This window comes from Dermacentor variabilis, chromosome 4 (assembly GCF_050947875.1).
Source record: "Dermacentor variabilis isolate Ectoservices chromosome 4, ASM5094787v1, whole genome shotgun sequence".
NCBI classification, from domain to species: Eukaryota; Metazoa; Arthropoda; class Arachnida; order Ixodida; family Ixodidae; genus Dermacentor; species Dermacentor variabilis.
In genome coordinates this window covers 137,094,995-137,107,286 of record NC_134571.1, presented here as the reverse complement: position 1 = coordinate 137,107,286, position 12,292 = coordinate 137,094,995, and the positions used below count along the sequence as shown (strand labels likewise).

Here is a 12,292-nt window from a genome sequence, read left to right as displayed (position 1 = left end):
CGAAGTCTCGCGCGCTACTTCCGGGGCATCGCTTATTGGTTTAGCGGTTGGCGACTCGCATTCGCAAGCATGGAAAATCGAGGAGCGTGCGACCTGCCTGCGACCGTCACCCTTCGACCAATGCGACCGCGTGCGACCACAACGGTGCCAAACTGTCGACGAATACGACCATGCGCCTTGCGACCACAACTGTCGCACGACCTGTGCGAATCGCAAGTGTGACTGGGCATGTGTGAGGGGGGCAGCTGGCTTCCAGAAACTCACTAAAAAACTTTTTCTTGGGGCAAGCTCGGTGATATTTGGTGAACTCATTGAAGCGAAAATAAAAAAAAAGTCACGAAGAACAGTAGTACCAAATGTGTCTAGTCTTCTGTTCCTTGTGTTCGTTTGATTTTCGCTACAGTGGCTTGATGAAGTTCAGCAGGGTGATTTGGTGCTCAGCCCATTGCCGCTAAACGTTCGGTTAATGCAGCTAAGTATGAAGTTTCCGGCAATTGCTACTTTAGCGACATGCAGTCATTGCATTCAATCGCTCAACCATTGTGCCCCTGCTAACTAGGAACACCGCAAGATAACATAGTCGTGAGAGACAATTTTTTCTCATCGATTCTCAGGTCTCGATAAATAATGGAATATATCGCTAGGTAAGGGAAAATGTACCGTGGCGCTGCCTGGTTCCAGTGCCTGAATAACGTGTAAAATCTAGGCTGTGTACACGTACTCTCACTGAAAACATTTTATTCCCGCTGCACAATTTGCATTTATTTTATTGTTACATCTTGCACCACTGACAGAGGCAATTAGATAATTAAAAAAATAATTTACGCAGGAAATACTCTGGGAGTTGTCTAAGTATGCGTAATCATTGTGAAACAGGCGTTAAGCACTCCCCATACGTGGGCCGATCCCGAAGATGGTGCAATACCGGCCCGACCCGCGGCCGAGGTGAAGCAGGCGCTAAGCAGTCCCCATCCGTGGGCCCATCGCGAAGACAGTGCAATGCCGGGCCGACCCGCGGCGGAGGTGCAGTTCGCCATTAAGGGGCCCCCAACACAGCTTGGCTGGTCATCCTTCTTCACAGAGTGGAAAGGCACTGAGATTTTTTAACGCCTATATCCCATATCAACTCCCGTATCCATCTGTTTGCTGATGATTGCGTCATTTTCAGAGAAATTTCCAATGCTAACGATATTGAATTCTTTCGGACCTTACCACTATACGGAACTGGTGCAATGAATGGTTAATGAAGCTCAATTTTAAGAAATGCAAAGTCATGCGTGTGTCAAGGAAAACATTTACCATACCGTCGTACTACAATGACAACATGTCGTTGGAATGAGTTTCTTCGTATAAATATCTTGGTGTTTACATCACTTCTAACCTCAGCTGGTCTCTTCATACTGAGAACATAATTAAAAACGCTAATCGCATGCTTGGCTGACTACGTCGCAACTTTTTCAACGTGCCTACTAATTGGAAACTTTTGTTGTATAAAATTTTAATACGACCCAAACTCGAATACGCGACTCCAGTATGGGACCCTGCTCATGAAAATGTAATCACTGACTTCGAGATGGCTCAAAATAACTCTGTACGTTTTATTCTTGCTAACTTCAACCGCACAGCGAATATAACTAACACGGAATCTAATATTTGCCTCCCATCGCTGGCATCTTGCAGAAAAGTGTCTCGCATTGCCCTGTTCCACAAGTTGTACCATCATCATACTCTACGAGATCACCTGAACCCCCATCCAATTTATGAATCCTATCGTATTGATCATCAGTACAAAGTCGGCATTTTGTCATGCAACGCTAAAAGTTCTCACACTCATTCCTGCCGTGAACCTCACGTGACTGGAACAATTTTCCCGCTGAAGTTGTAGACCTTACTAATTATGAACAGCTCCGTGAAGGCTTAGCTAATATTTTGTATACAGGTGCCATTTAAGCACTCGTGTAACCAACTGTATTTGTCTCCTTCATTCTTTTGTATTTACCACTCTCCCTCCGTACTGCCCTTGGCCCTGAGGGGTATAATAAATAAAATGAAATATGTTTTCGCAACAAATAAATAGTGGTAATAGCTGGGGAGGTTGTCTGTCTACTTCTTTTGTACTCCAGTATCAATATAACTAGTAATCAGTATCGAACTAAAGATAGGCTGACGATGAACTGATGGATTAGTAGAATAATAATTTATAAACAGGACGACCTGGATCGGAGATCTCTGTTTCTTCACTGTTCTGCTGCGCGAATACTTGGGAACATTGCGGAAAATGCGGGGTACTGTGCTCGTGTTAGCTAGTCTTGTCCTGTTTCTTTTCTTTCCCGCTCTTTCTCCAAGTATTCACGTAGATTTGTTCCATCCAACTTCACTTACACCCCTTCTGTAATATTACAATTCGCTTTTATTGCATAGGCATGTGTCCTCCACAGCTACGCCTTATACCACCAGCGCTCTTGCAGGCGTTGCTGAACCCGTCCCAGTCGCTGCTGTACGACCTAGTGGCGGATGTGGAGTACGGATTCTCGGTGTACTCATTCACGCTCTCACTTGGTGGCCTGTTCGGGTACCTGATGAGCGCGTTGGACTGGACCGACACGGTCCTGGGGCAAGCAGGACAGGTGAGCACCCGACACTGTCTCAAGGGATAGATTTTGCTGCCACTAAACGGCGGATCCAGAAGGAGCGACGGCGGCTTGAGAATCTTTAGTTTTTCTTCACTAGAGTTGCATGTACAATCGGGTGCATTCGCCCCGTTTTTTCGCGTTTCCCTAACCACTTGTTCGGTCCTTCAACGCAACCTTTGTTGTAATACTTAATCGTTGGTGTCGTTGGTCGGTCAGGAAGGCACTGCCGATTGATGTATATGCTGTCGTTTGTTCTTGAAGTTGCAGTCATACAGATGAGACCACTGCCTTTAACATCTTAAGATGTTGTCAGGGCGGCCGTGATAAGATGCTTGCGCACCAGCTCCTCCAAGTCGGTCTGCCTCCCTCCGCTCTTCTAGCTTCCCACTGCCCCGCCTCGTCCCCTGGACGTCCCTCCCGGCAAGCCCGACCAAAGTCGTAAATTTGGGGAGAGTCTCGAGGTATACAGGGAAGCCTTTGTCTAAGGGAAGTGCCGGGCCGTTCTTACGGCAAGGAATCTGGAGTGTCGCAGTTCGCGATACAAACAACAGTGCCAGACAAAAACCACAAAATAACACGAGTGAGTGCAAATGGCTCAGCTTCCTTCAAATGACTCAGACGAGTTACGACTAGGGTTACTGAAGAAGGGCGATGAAATGGGCGTCATCGCTGCCTTTTAACCACGTAGTAGATACTGCGGCGCCGGTGCTGTGTTGCGCAAGTAACGCGGTACGGCGCCCAGAAAATCAGTGTCTCCGAAAATTCACTATATTTCGGGAAAATATGAGTGCATTTTGGTGACAAGTCCTTATGTATAGTGCTGTATAGCACACTGTGTGAAATATAACTCAACATGGTGTTGAAAACTTTTTTTTTATGCAACTTGAACCCTTGAACCTAAGTGTAGAATCTCGGATTGACACGTACGTTACCTCAGCGTCTGCTGCGTACTACATTAACTTGTTGCATCTTTCTGCTCGGGCATCAAATGATCGCATGCTACGGTGCAATACGTTGTATGCTAAGAGTTTACCTGAGTTGCCCTCACGCATCGTAACTGCTCGCGCTATTGCGGGTGTCTGACGTTAGTTTTAAACTTCATCTGACTGGCGAGCTATAGCAACGATACCGCAGTGCACTATTACTTTTCCTTTAATGAAACAATAGCTTAAAGCACTTAAAAAGTACTTAAAGCTGCACCATCTTTAAGCAGCCACCGACTTTCTTTACGTTCTCTCTGTAGGTCATTGTGCAGCCGAACATGTGTTATCCGAAACAAGAGCGGAATAACCTTTTGTGAAACGATTCACAAAGGGGACATTTTCTCCGTGTTTCGGTATGGTAGTGACTTGGGCCGGTATATTGTTAAACAATTCCAATCTGCTTTTATTCCAAACCGGTCATTAGCCCTCTCTGATAGATCAAAACGGCTCGGGTTCTTCCCCTATGGGAGATGGCCACGCCTATATAGGCAGAGTCCGAGCCATTTTTACCTTTAAACGGGGCTAATGGCTGGTTTGGAATAAAAACAGATCGGAATAATTTTACGTTACACCAGCCTTGGTGTTCATATGATTGCTACAGAAAGAGTTATCAAAGCTTTAAGACGCAACGTGTGCAGCATTCGCGGCTGCTCATGCGTTTTTTATAATGTTCATAACACGACTTATGTATATTCGGGTAAAAAGCTGCAGCCCCAGTGCAGACCTGGCATCGCCACATATTCTGTCGTCTAACGTATGCGCTCACGATATGGAACATTCAAGTGGATTCGCCCCAATGTCGGACAGTTCCTGGTAAATCCATATAATGCATAACGCCACTGTGCGAAGTCAATGATGCGCGCACGCTTTAGTTATCTCTTTAGAAGGTACGGGAATTTGGTGTTAAGCGTAAGACTATCAAGAGTAGGGGTCGTCGCTCGATGGCGATATTGGAACCGACACACACCGCCGGCAGCAAAGTGCGACTACTGGCACACATTGCGTTGGGATTGTGGGTTGGGCTTGAGGCGACACAAGCGTTACGGGACATGGGCACGAGAAGAGTTATCAACAACATGGCATGACTCGCCCGCTGTTCCGGTTAACTCTCACGCTGTCACTCTATTTGATTTGGTGGGACGTGTATGTGTACTTGATAGCTCGACGCGTCCCTAGTCCAGTTATAAGCTCGTTTGTAGCAATTCTAGCTGTGGTTTCTATTTATAAGTTCGACATCCGAGCTCTGACTTATTAGTACGATTATGAAGGCAAAGCAGGCTGGGCCCGTCTGTCAGAACCGTTGTTTACTGTGTTATTCTCATGTGACAGGAGCGCGCCGTGTTCATACTCATGCTGATTGCCTTGACTTCGTGCCTGGCGGTGACGTTTGTGCTGGCCAAGGAAAAGCCGTTGCCACCTGTCAAAGCTACAGAAGCTGTGGTGAATGGCGACGCAGTGCGTCCGCCGCCTCCATGCGCTCTCGTCATCCTCGACAAGGCCCCTCAAGGAGGCGTTGCGGGCAGCTGTCTACCGGTTGCCTGCAACGGCAATGGTGCCGCCGTTGGTGAACCGGGTGAGCATCACGTCCAGATTACATTGACTATGTTGTGCAGTTGTTTTTGTGTAGTAACACGTAGCCTTAATAAAGAAGAAGAATAACTATTGTTGGCACAAAAGAAAAAACAGGGCAATGAAAAGCACTGCACGTACACATTCTTACTTTTTCTTGTCCGATCCATCTTCTTATTATCCTCTATTTTGCGTGCCATTGCCAAATATGCATCGAAGCCAACTTGTCAATTTTTTTAATAAAGTGCACAGGAATGAGCTGCTTGTAGACATCATCTAACAGAGTCCAAGAGTGCACTTATTTAAGCGAAGTAGCGACTGGGGACCCTAAAAATGAGAAACAAAATTCCAGAGCTACAAGAACGGCATCGATAGAATATTACAGGCACATCTCAAATCATGATCGACGCCGCACCAGTATCATAAGCACAAAAATACACTCAGTGCATTCCACAAGTAATTCACAAGGTGCTGGAACTTGGAGGACAACAAAGAAGCTTAAGAAGTCAAGGACCGCGGAACAACCAACAGAACGGGAAGTGATATGTACACCGTTAACAGGCAGAAAAACGGCGCTGTGTAAAAGAAGGCAAAGAGATGTAGCTAACATTATACATGAGTTTAAGTGGGCTCGCACAGGTCATCAAAGCAGATAACCAGTGTTCTATTAGAATATAGGATTGGTTGCATTGGGAAGTTTGAAGGAATTGGTCGGCTGCAAGACTGGGATAATTGAACATTGGTGCAGGGGACACGGATCCTCACTCACGACGATACTCCACTGCTCCATGCTGTAACAGTGGATGCTTCCTCATTCGGTCTTGGGGGCATTGTTGCTACAGCAGCCAAAAGAAAGGCTCCTACCAGTGGCTTATCATTGGTCTTTCACAGAGACTGAACGCAACAATGTGCTGAAATTGAAAAAGAAGCACCGACAATTACGTGGACTTGCGAACGTTTCAGCAAGTACTTGTAGGATCAACCTTTCACGTCGAAGCAGACCAGAAGCTGCACGTACTGTTACTTACGAACAATTGACTTGACGAGCTGCTTCAATGTTTCAGGATGTGTCTTCTGGGGTACCACTACGCTATGTGCCGCTCTCCTGGCCACAAATCGTACACGGTTGAAAATGTTCCCCTGAAGTCATCAGGGAAGCCAGCTGACGAAGAGGATGAAAGAAATTTTGAGACTGTGGTCCGTGAGTTCAAGGAATTGGATCTTGAACAGCCACCTGCTTCGAACCAAAGGCTGGGCAAAATCGGGGCAAACATCCAAATAGTGTAAATGTAAACACTCTCCAGGATGTCCTCTGCACTGCGTCATGGTCGGCCGTGCATGAGCTGGCACCAGATCAGAAGCGCTAAGTTGATGTGGCAAGTGATGTTTCACTACTTAATGGCATGCTTTTCAAATGCGACAGATTAATTATCTCACCTGACCTTGGGGCAGAAGTTCTAGAGAAATTGCGTGCCGGCCACTGAGGTACAGTAATATGCCGAGCAAGGGCAAGAGAATGCGTATGGTGGACGAAGTATTGGCTGGCACATAGAGGACTACGCAGAAAAATGTCGAATTTGGCAAGCAGTTCTGAAAGCCAGGTACAGAAGCCCTGCTTATAACTACACAGCTGGCTAACCCATTTCATACAGTCGGCTTAATCCCTTCAGGCTGGAGGTGAAATAGTAGTGGATTACTGACGATTCATAGAGCTAGAACAGTTGAAGAAAACAACTACTAAAAACGTCGCTTAAGTCCTGGAGCCGATATTTGCACGGTTGCACGTTCCGAGAACAATACACGCAACGGCCAGCATTTCACTTCTGTAAAGTTCAATAAACGTGTGCATTGTGGAGGAGCTACACACTCAACCTGGATCGCTTATTGCGCGCAGCGTAGCGTTACGCCGGAAAGCGCACCGGAGCCAGCAAATCAGCATTCGATGAAGCCTGCTAATGTAAGCGAAGTGCTGCTTTCCTTCAGGGCCCTTGCTGGGGCGGGTTTTAACCGGGAGAGCTCCCAATGGGCCTTTCACCTGAAGATCATGTTACCAAACACTCTCATGACCATTATCACATGGCACCTTTTTTCACAAAACATGCACTTTTAAAATTTAATCTACTGTACGAATTTAAGCTCGCTATATACATACGAGGCGAACTCGAGAAACATTCTCTCATTTTTTTATCAAAGCCACCTCTCAAGTTACACCCAATACAATTTCAGGCATGACCATAATAGAGTTCCATTTTGCAGGACAAACTGCGGTAGAAAACAACTAGAATACTTAGTCCAATCCTTCGTAAATGCACATCCTAGCACGATCACTATCGCGCAAAACTTCACACAATTAAACTGCTTTAAAAGTGCCATGAAAAAATATTTGCTTTCACTTTCTGATTGGCATTGTGCTAATTGTTTTTTGTGTGTTTTATGCACAATTATTTTAAGTCCGTTTCATATTGTGCTTGTATATATATAAAGGTTTTTTTCGTGTTCATATTACTCTGTTGATCCTAAACTGTTTCTACTTAGGAAGTTGTACAGTGATTGTTGTATTTAATGCACGTATGTTTGTAATGTATGCTATGTATGTCTAATCCACGCCGTTGATATGCGTGTATACTATTTATATGTTATGGTATGCTACCTCACTGTTGAGAAATGTATGGGTGACAGGGCCTTAGTCAGGCAGACAATGTACTGCCTTTAGCCTTGCCATCCAAGACCTTCACTTTGTGTAAATCAATGCTAAATAAATAAATAAACAAATAAATAAATAAATAAATAAATAAATAAATAAATAAATAAATAACTAAATAAAGAATGCTTGACTTGAAGTGAAATGACAGCGAGTTCAGAGAAAAAAAACCTAGTCCACATAACACGGGGAAATATGACATATGTTAGTCTATACAAAGTGCGATGTTGTAAACGTCTGCCGCCACAGACTGCTGTACGTATCACTTCGCATCACATGGTATAGTAACACAGCTAGAACAGCAACCTAGATCCTACATCGTACAAACGGACGAATGGCCAAGAAGATGTATGATGAGTCACTTGCAGCCTCTGGTACCCTTGAGCACCACAAAGAGTGGGCGTGTTTGCTGAAGTCCAGAACGCCTGGACATGTAAAGCACAAACGTCTTAAGGGGCGCTGTGGGTGCAATCAAATGCAGCGCCCCAAGCGGCAAGCCAGCCAAGTAGAGCGCCCTGATGACCCTAGCGCTCGCTCCGAAGAGACATACCGGCAAGCCAGCCTACCTACGTGATAATATACTGTTTCGAAACTTGTTACCCGCCTCGATAACCACAATTACGGCATCTGGTCGCATGTAACGTCACAGCCGGGTAGGAGTTAACAGGATTCAAGTGTCACCCGTGCGAGAGCCACCGATTGCTGATTTCTATTTTTTCTCTAAAGCTTATTATTACCGCTACTGGCCGTCAATACGACGGTTAATCTTGCTGCCTGTCTTGTCCTCTTATTCTTCGTTCGGTTCCCCTAACTGCCTTCTGTTCGGTTTCCTAGGTACGCCGTCGCACAATCACAGCCCACTGAACGGCGCCGGTGTGTTCATAACCTGGCACCACGTGGGCAGCAGCAAGGCCAAGGCCACTCCGGCCACGGTTCTGCGTGCGCTATCATCGGCGCTGCTGGTGCTCGTGTGCGAAGCCTTCTGTCGCGTGTTCGTCGTGATCCCGGCACGAGCCGCGTCCTATCTCCTCCGCATCCCGATCAATCTGCGGCGACTCTTCCTGTTCCAGCTGCTTTCTTGGATGGCCCTGTTTGCGCACTACATCTACTTCACAGACTTCACGGGTGAGGTAATCAAATTGCACTTGATGCAAACTCTCCGTCTCTATCTCCTTCTTTAGTCATTATTGCCACTTTGCTTCTTTGCTGCGATTACCTATTCTTTAGATCAGTAGACTGCAAAAAGAATAATAATAACGGTGCCTTTATACCATCGCGCAACACCAAAGATACCTATGTAAGCTTTTAAAGTACCTCATAAAATTCACTAGCCCTTCAATAAGCGGCTCAAGTTCTAATGGCGCTTTCTTGACCGCAGATAGGCTTTCCGCCTTGGCCGCAGTGAACAACTACTCGAACACTACCTTTAACAGCTAGTGATCCTCATACAGTGATAATCACGACGCATAATATGTCGACGCCCCTTTTTCTTTGTCGCGACATGATTATTTTCCACCGTTTATATCTGATTGTGTTATTACTGATGAAGCCTGCGCTTCCTGACGCAGTAGACCACTGTTCTCAGAGGCCCATGTCGCCATCAGGTATTTGCCCAGAAATACCCGCAACAAAGTACTTTGGCCTTGTCTTTTTAGGTGAACCATATTTTGAGAACAATTCCAGACTTCGCCGACCGTGGGTGCTACTGCCGTGCCGAATAGGTGAACACAGGAGATAACACATAAAAAAAGCCGCAGTTCCGCCCGAAAGGCGAAGCATCGATTGCAATAGCAAATTAGTGGAGTGTTACACAAAGTAAGAATAGTAGTTTTATCGGCCGCATAAGCTTTTAAACATCGGCATACTAACTCAATTAACTAGCACGGTGTCACGGCACACAAGAATGCATGAACACATCTCACACGACGATCGCGGAAACTCTCTCTAAATGCTGGAGTTAGGAAACGCGGAAGCAACAGCGAGCGAATTGACCTTCGTGCTTCATCTCGCGTCAATGGTAAGCCATGAAAACGCAGCGCGTGGGTGGACTCTGTCCCCGTCGCAGATAGCTTTCAAGATACACCAGCCCGCACGGGCGCGCGCGACCGCCCGGGCCGCTCGGAGCACAACGCGCCCCCCCCCCCCCCACACACACACTTTCCTACGCTCCCCTAAGGAGCCTTCCGGGTGACGGAAGACGGCGCGCTTCGTCCCGGCGGAAGACGGCGCGCTTCGTCCCGGCTTTCCTTGCTTGTGTGCGCGAGATTCAACCGGGATCGCCGGCTCAGCCTCGGGCGCTTTCACTCGCAGATACAGCATACGGCGGGCGGCTACGGTTTGATGGCCCTTGGATTTTATACGGAACCTCATGGTGATGGCAGACATGCGCCTGGAGTCTCCGTATAATTTACATCGCAATAAAAAGTCGTTGTACACGTGTAGACATCTGTGCTACCCGTACATTTGTGCGGGACACAGGTTCTGCTCCCTACGGAATCACGCAACAAATGCCTAAATACCCTCAATGCAACGAATATACTTGTTGGAGAGCACCATTTCTTCGACAAACCAAATTGATTTCTTCGGTTATTTTTGTAGTTCTAATGCGAATCGCTTTCATTGGCCCTTGTGCCCGTTTTCATTGTCGGAATTCTTTCTGATGTGGGCGCATAGTGCTCGCGCAGCGTAGTTCCCGCGAAGTAGGTTGGTCGCCGAATGCCAACTTGCACGTGCTGTCGTGTGAGCGCTCTGTAGCATCTGAAGGTTGAGATGCTGTGCTGGCTGATAACGCTGTGGAGTCGCATATTTTTTTTATGCTTCCGAGGGCTGACAGTTCCGGCGCGCGTTCGTCGCCCAAGTCTGCTGCGCGTCTCTTACCAAGTTGCGCCATCTCGTCATGCGGGCTCTCTACAATTCTTCGCTTCGAGCGACTTACACAATGCGTTGGGATGTGCATGATTTGTTTCTTTAATTTTAAACGGGCATCACAACAACACCCATTGCTACTGTCTTCCTCGGTCACGTCTGATACACATGAAATGGTTGCGTTATAAGAACGGATGCCACTAAAGCATTATTTTGCACATTTTTAACTGAGGTGACATTTTTGTAGAGAGTAAAAGCGAATGTATTCTTGCGACAGAATACAATGCTAGGACTGACGGCCGAGCAATGGTCATTTTTTTTGGCAGCTTGCGGTGAAATGGACAAGCACACGTAGATGGCACTATTTTGTTTTTATTTCATGTAAAGCATTCCAAAGTTCACATGAACATTTTGGCGAATAAAACAGAGTCAACCTAAGTTGTTGTCAGCTCATTTTTCCGTACCGAGATGCTCGTTTTAGGGACAAACAAGCATTAGTACTGTAACAATCTTCGAGACATGCAGAAAGACCTTTTATTCCGCTATATTTATAGGCGGATGGCAAGCATCTTGTACCTTCCACACATGGTAATAGTAGAAATGACGTCCTTTTGTTAGAGCACATTTATGTGGCTTAATTAACATTAAAGAGATGGTAGAAAGCCATTTTATTCCGCCGACTTTGCAAAATACTTTACGTTTCTCTAAGCCCGTCTGTGGTTTCGTCCAGGTTATATATCATGGAAGACCCGAAGAGACTGCCAGTAATGACGACCGTTCGCGCTACGACCGTGGAGTTCGAGCTGGCTCTTGGGGACTACTAGTCAACTGCATTACTTGTAAGTAATTTATTCCCTCTAAGCAGAGAATTTTCACCGTTTTTCCCTTTCGTGTGCAATGTCGGAAGCCATAATAAAGCATTAAAAGTATTACGCAGACATTTTCCTTAAGCCAGGTCAAGTGCACAAAGACGCAGATGGCGCAAAGACAGACAATTAAGGCACTGCTTCCAGCTAATTTTAGGCAATCTGGCATGCAAGTGCGGTGCCGTTTACAATATACCTCCGTGTTGAAAACATGTTTACATCGGCCAGACAGGCCGACGTATCACCGACCGCCTACGTGAACACGACGACAACTTAAAGCATAAATCAGGCGGCAATATGGCCTTGCACTGCGCCACATCTACACATGGGTGTTTCCCTCTTTTAGACCACACTGTCACAATCAGAAGATATAGCAAACATTTCGCCCGAGAAATTCTCGAAGCATAGCACCGATCGGCGTGGCTCTTGTGTCAGTGCCTCTTCAGTGTCGCTCTCGAAAAAAAGAACTTGAGTCTCTACAACACTAAGAAATGGAGAGCACCGGATTCTCTGTTCAATCTTCTTTGCTCCCCCGCCTTTCTTTCTTTGCTCTTTCTTGACTGATCAATTTTCGATGCCTTGGGTTTACAGCTGTTTGAGTGTCCTATTGTATTTTTGCTCACAACCCCACTATAGCGCTTCTTAGCATTTTATACTGATCACTTTCTTTCCTTT

The 12,292-nt window shown here is 46.2% G+C and overlaps 1 protein-coding gene across 11 annotated transcripts in view; it reads left to right on the top strand.

The window, feature by feature from the left end:
• LOC142579827 (solute carrier family 45 member 3-like) overlaps positions 1–12,292 on the top strand; it is a 182,140-nt gene that overhangs the window by 163,589 nt on the left and 6,259 nt on the right. For all 11 annotated transcript variants that reach the window (XM_075690404.1, XM_075690405.1, XM_075690411.1 and 8 more), the window contains 4 exons: positions 2,469–2,627; positions 4,946–5,189; positions 8,721–9,016; positions 11,482–11,590. In XM_075690404.1, coding sequence (XP_075546519.1) covers positions 2,469–2,627; positions 4,946–5,189; positions 8,721–9,016; positions 11,482–11,590 — 808 coding nt within the window. The remainder of the gene's footprint in view (positions 1–2,468; positions 2,628–4,945; positions 5,190–8,720; positions 9,017–11,481; positions 11,591–12,292) is intronic.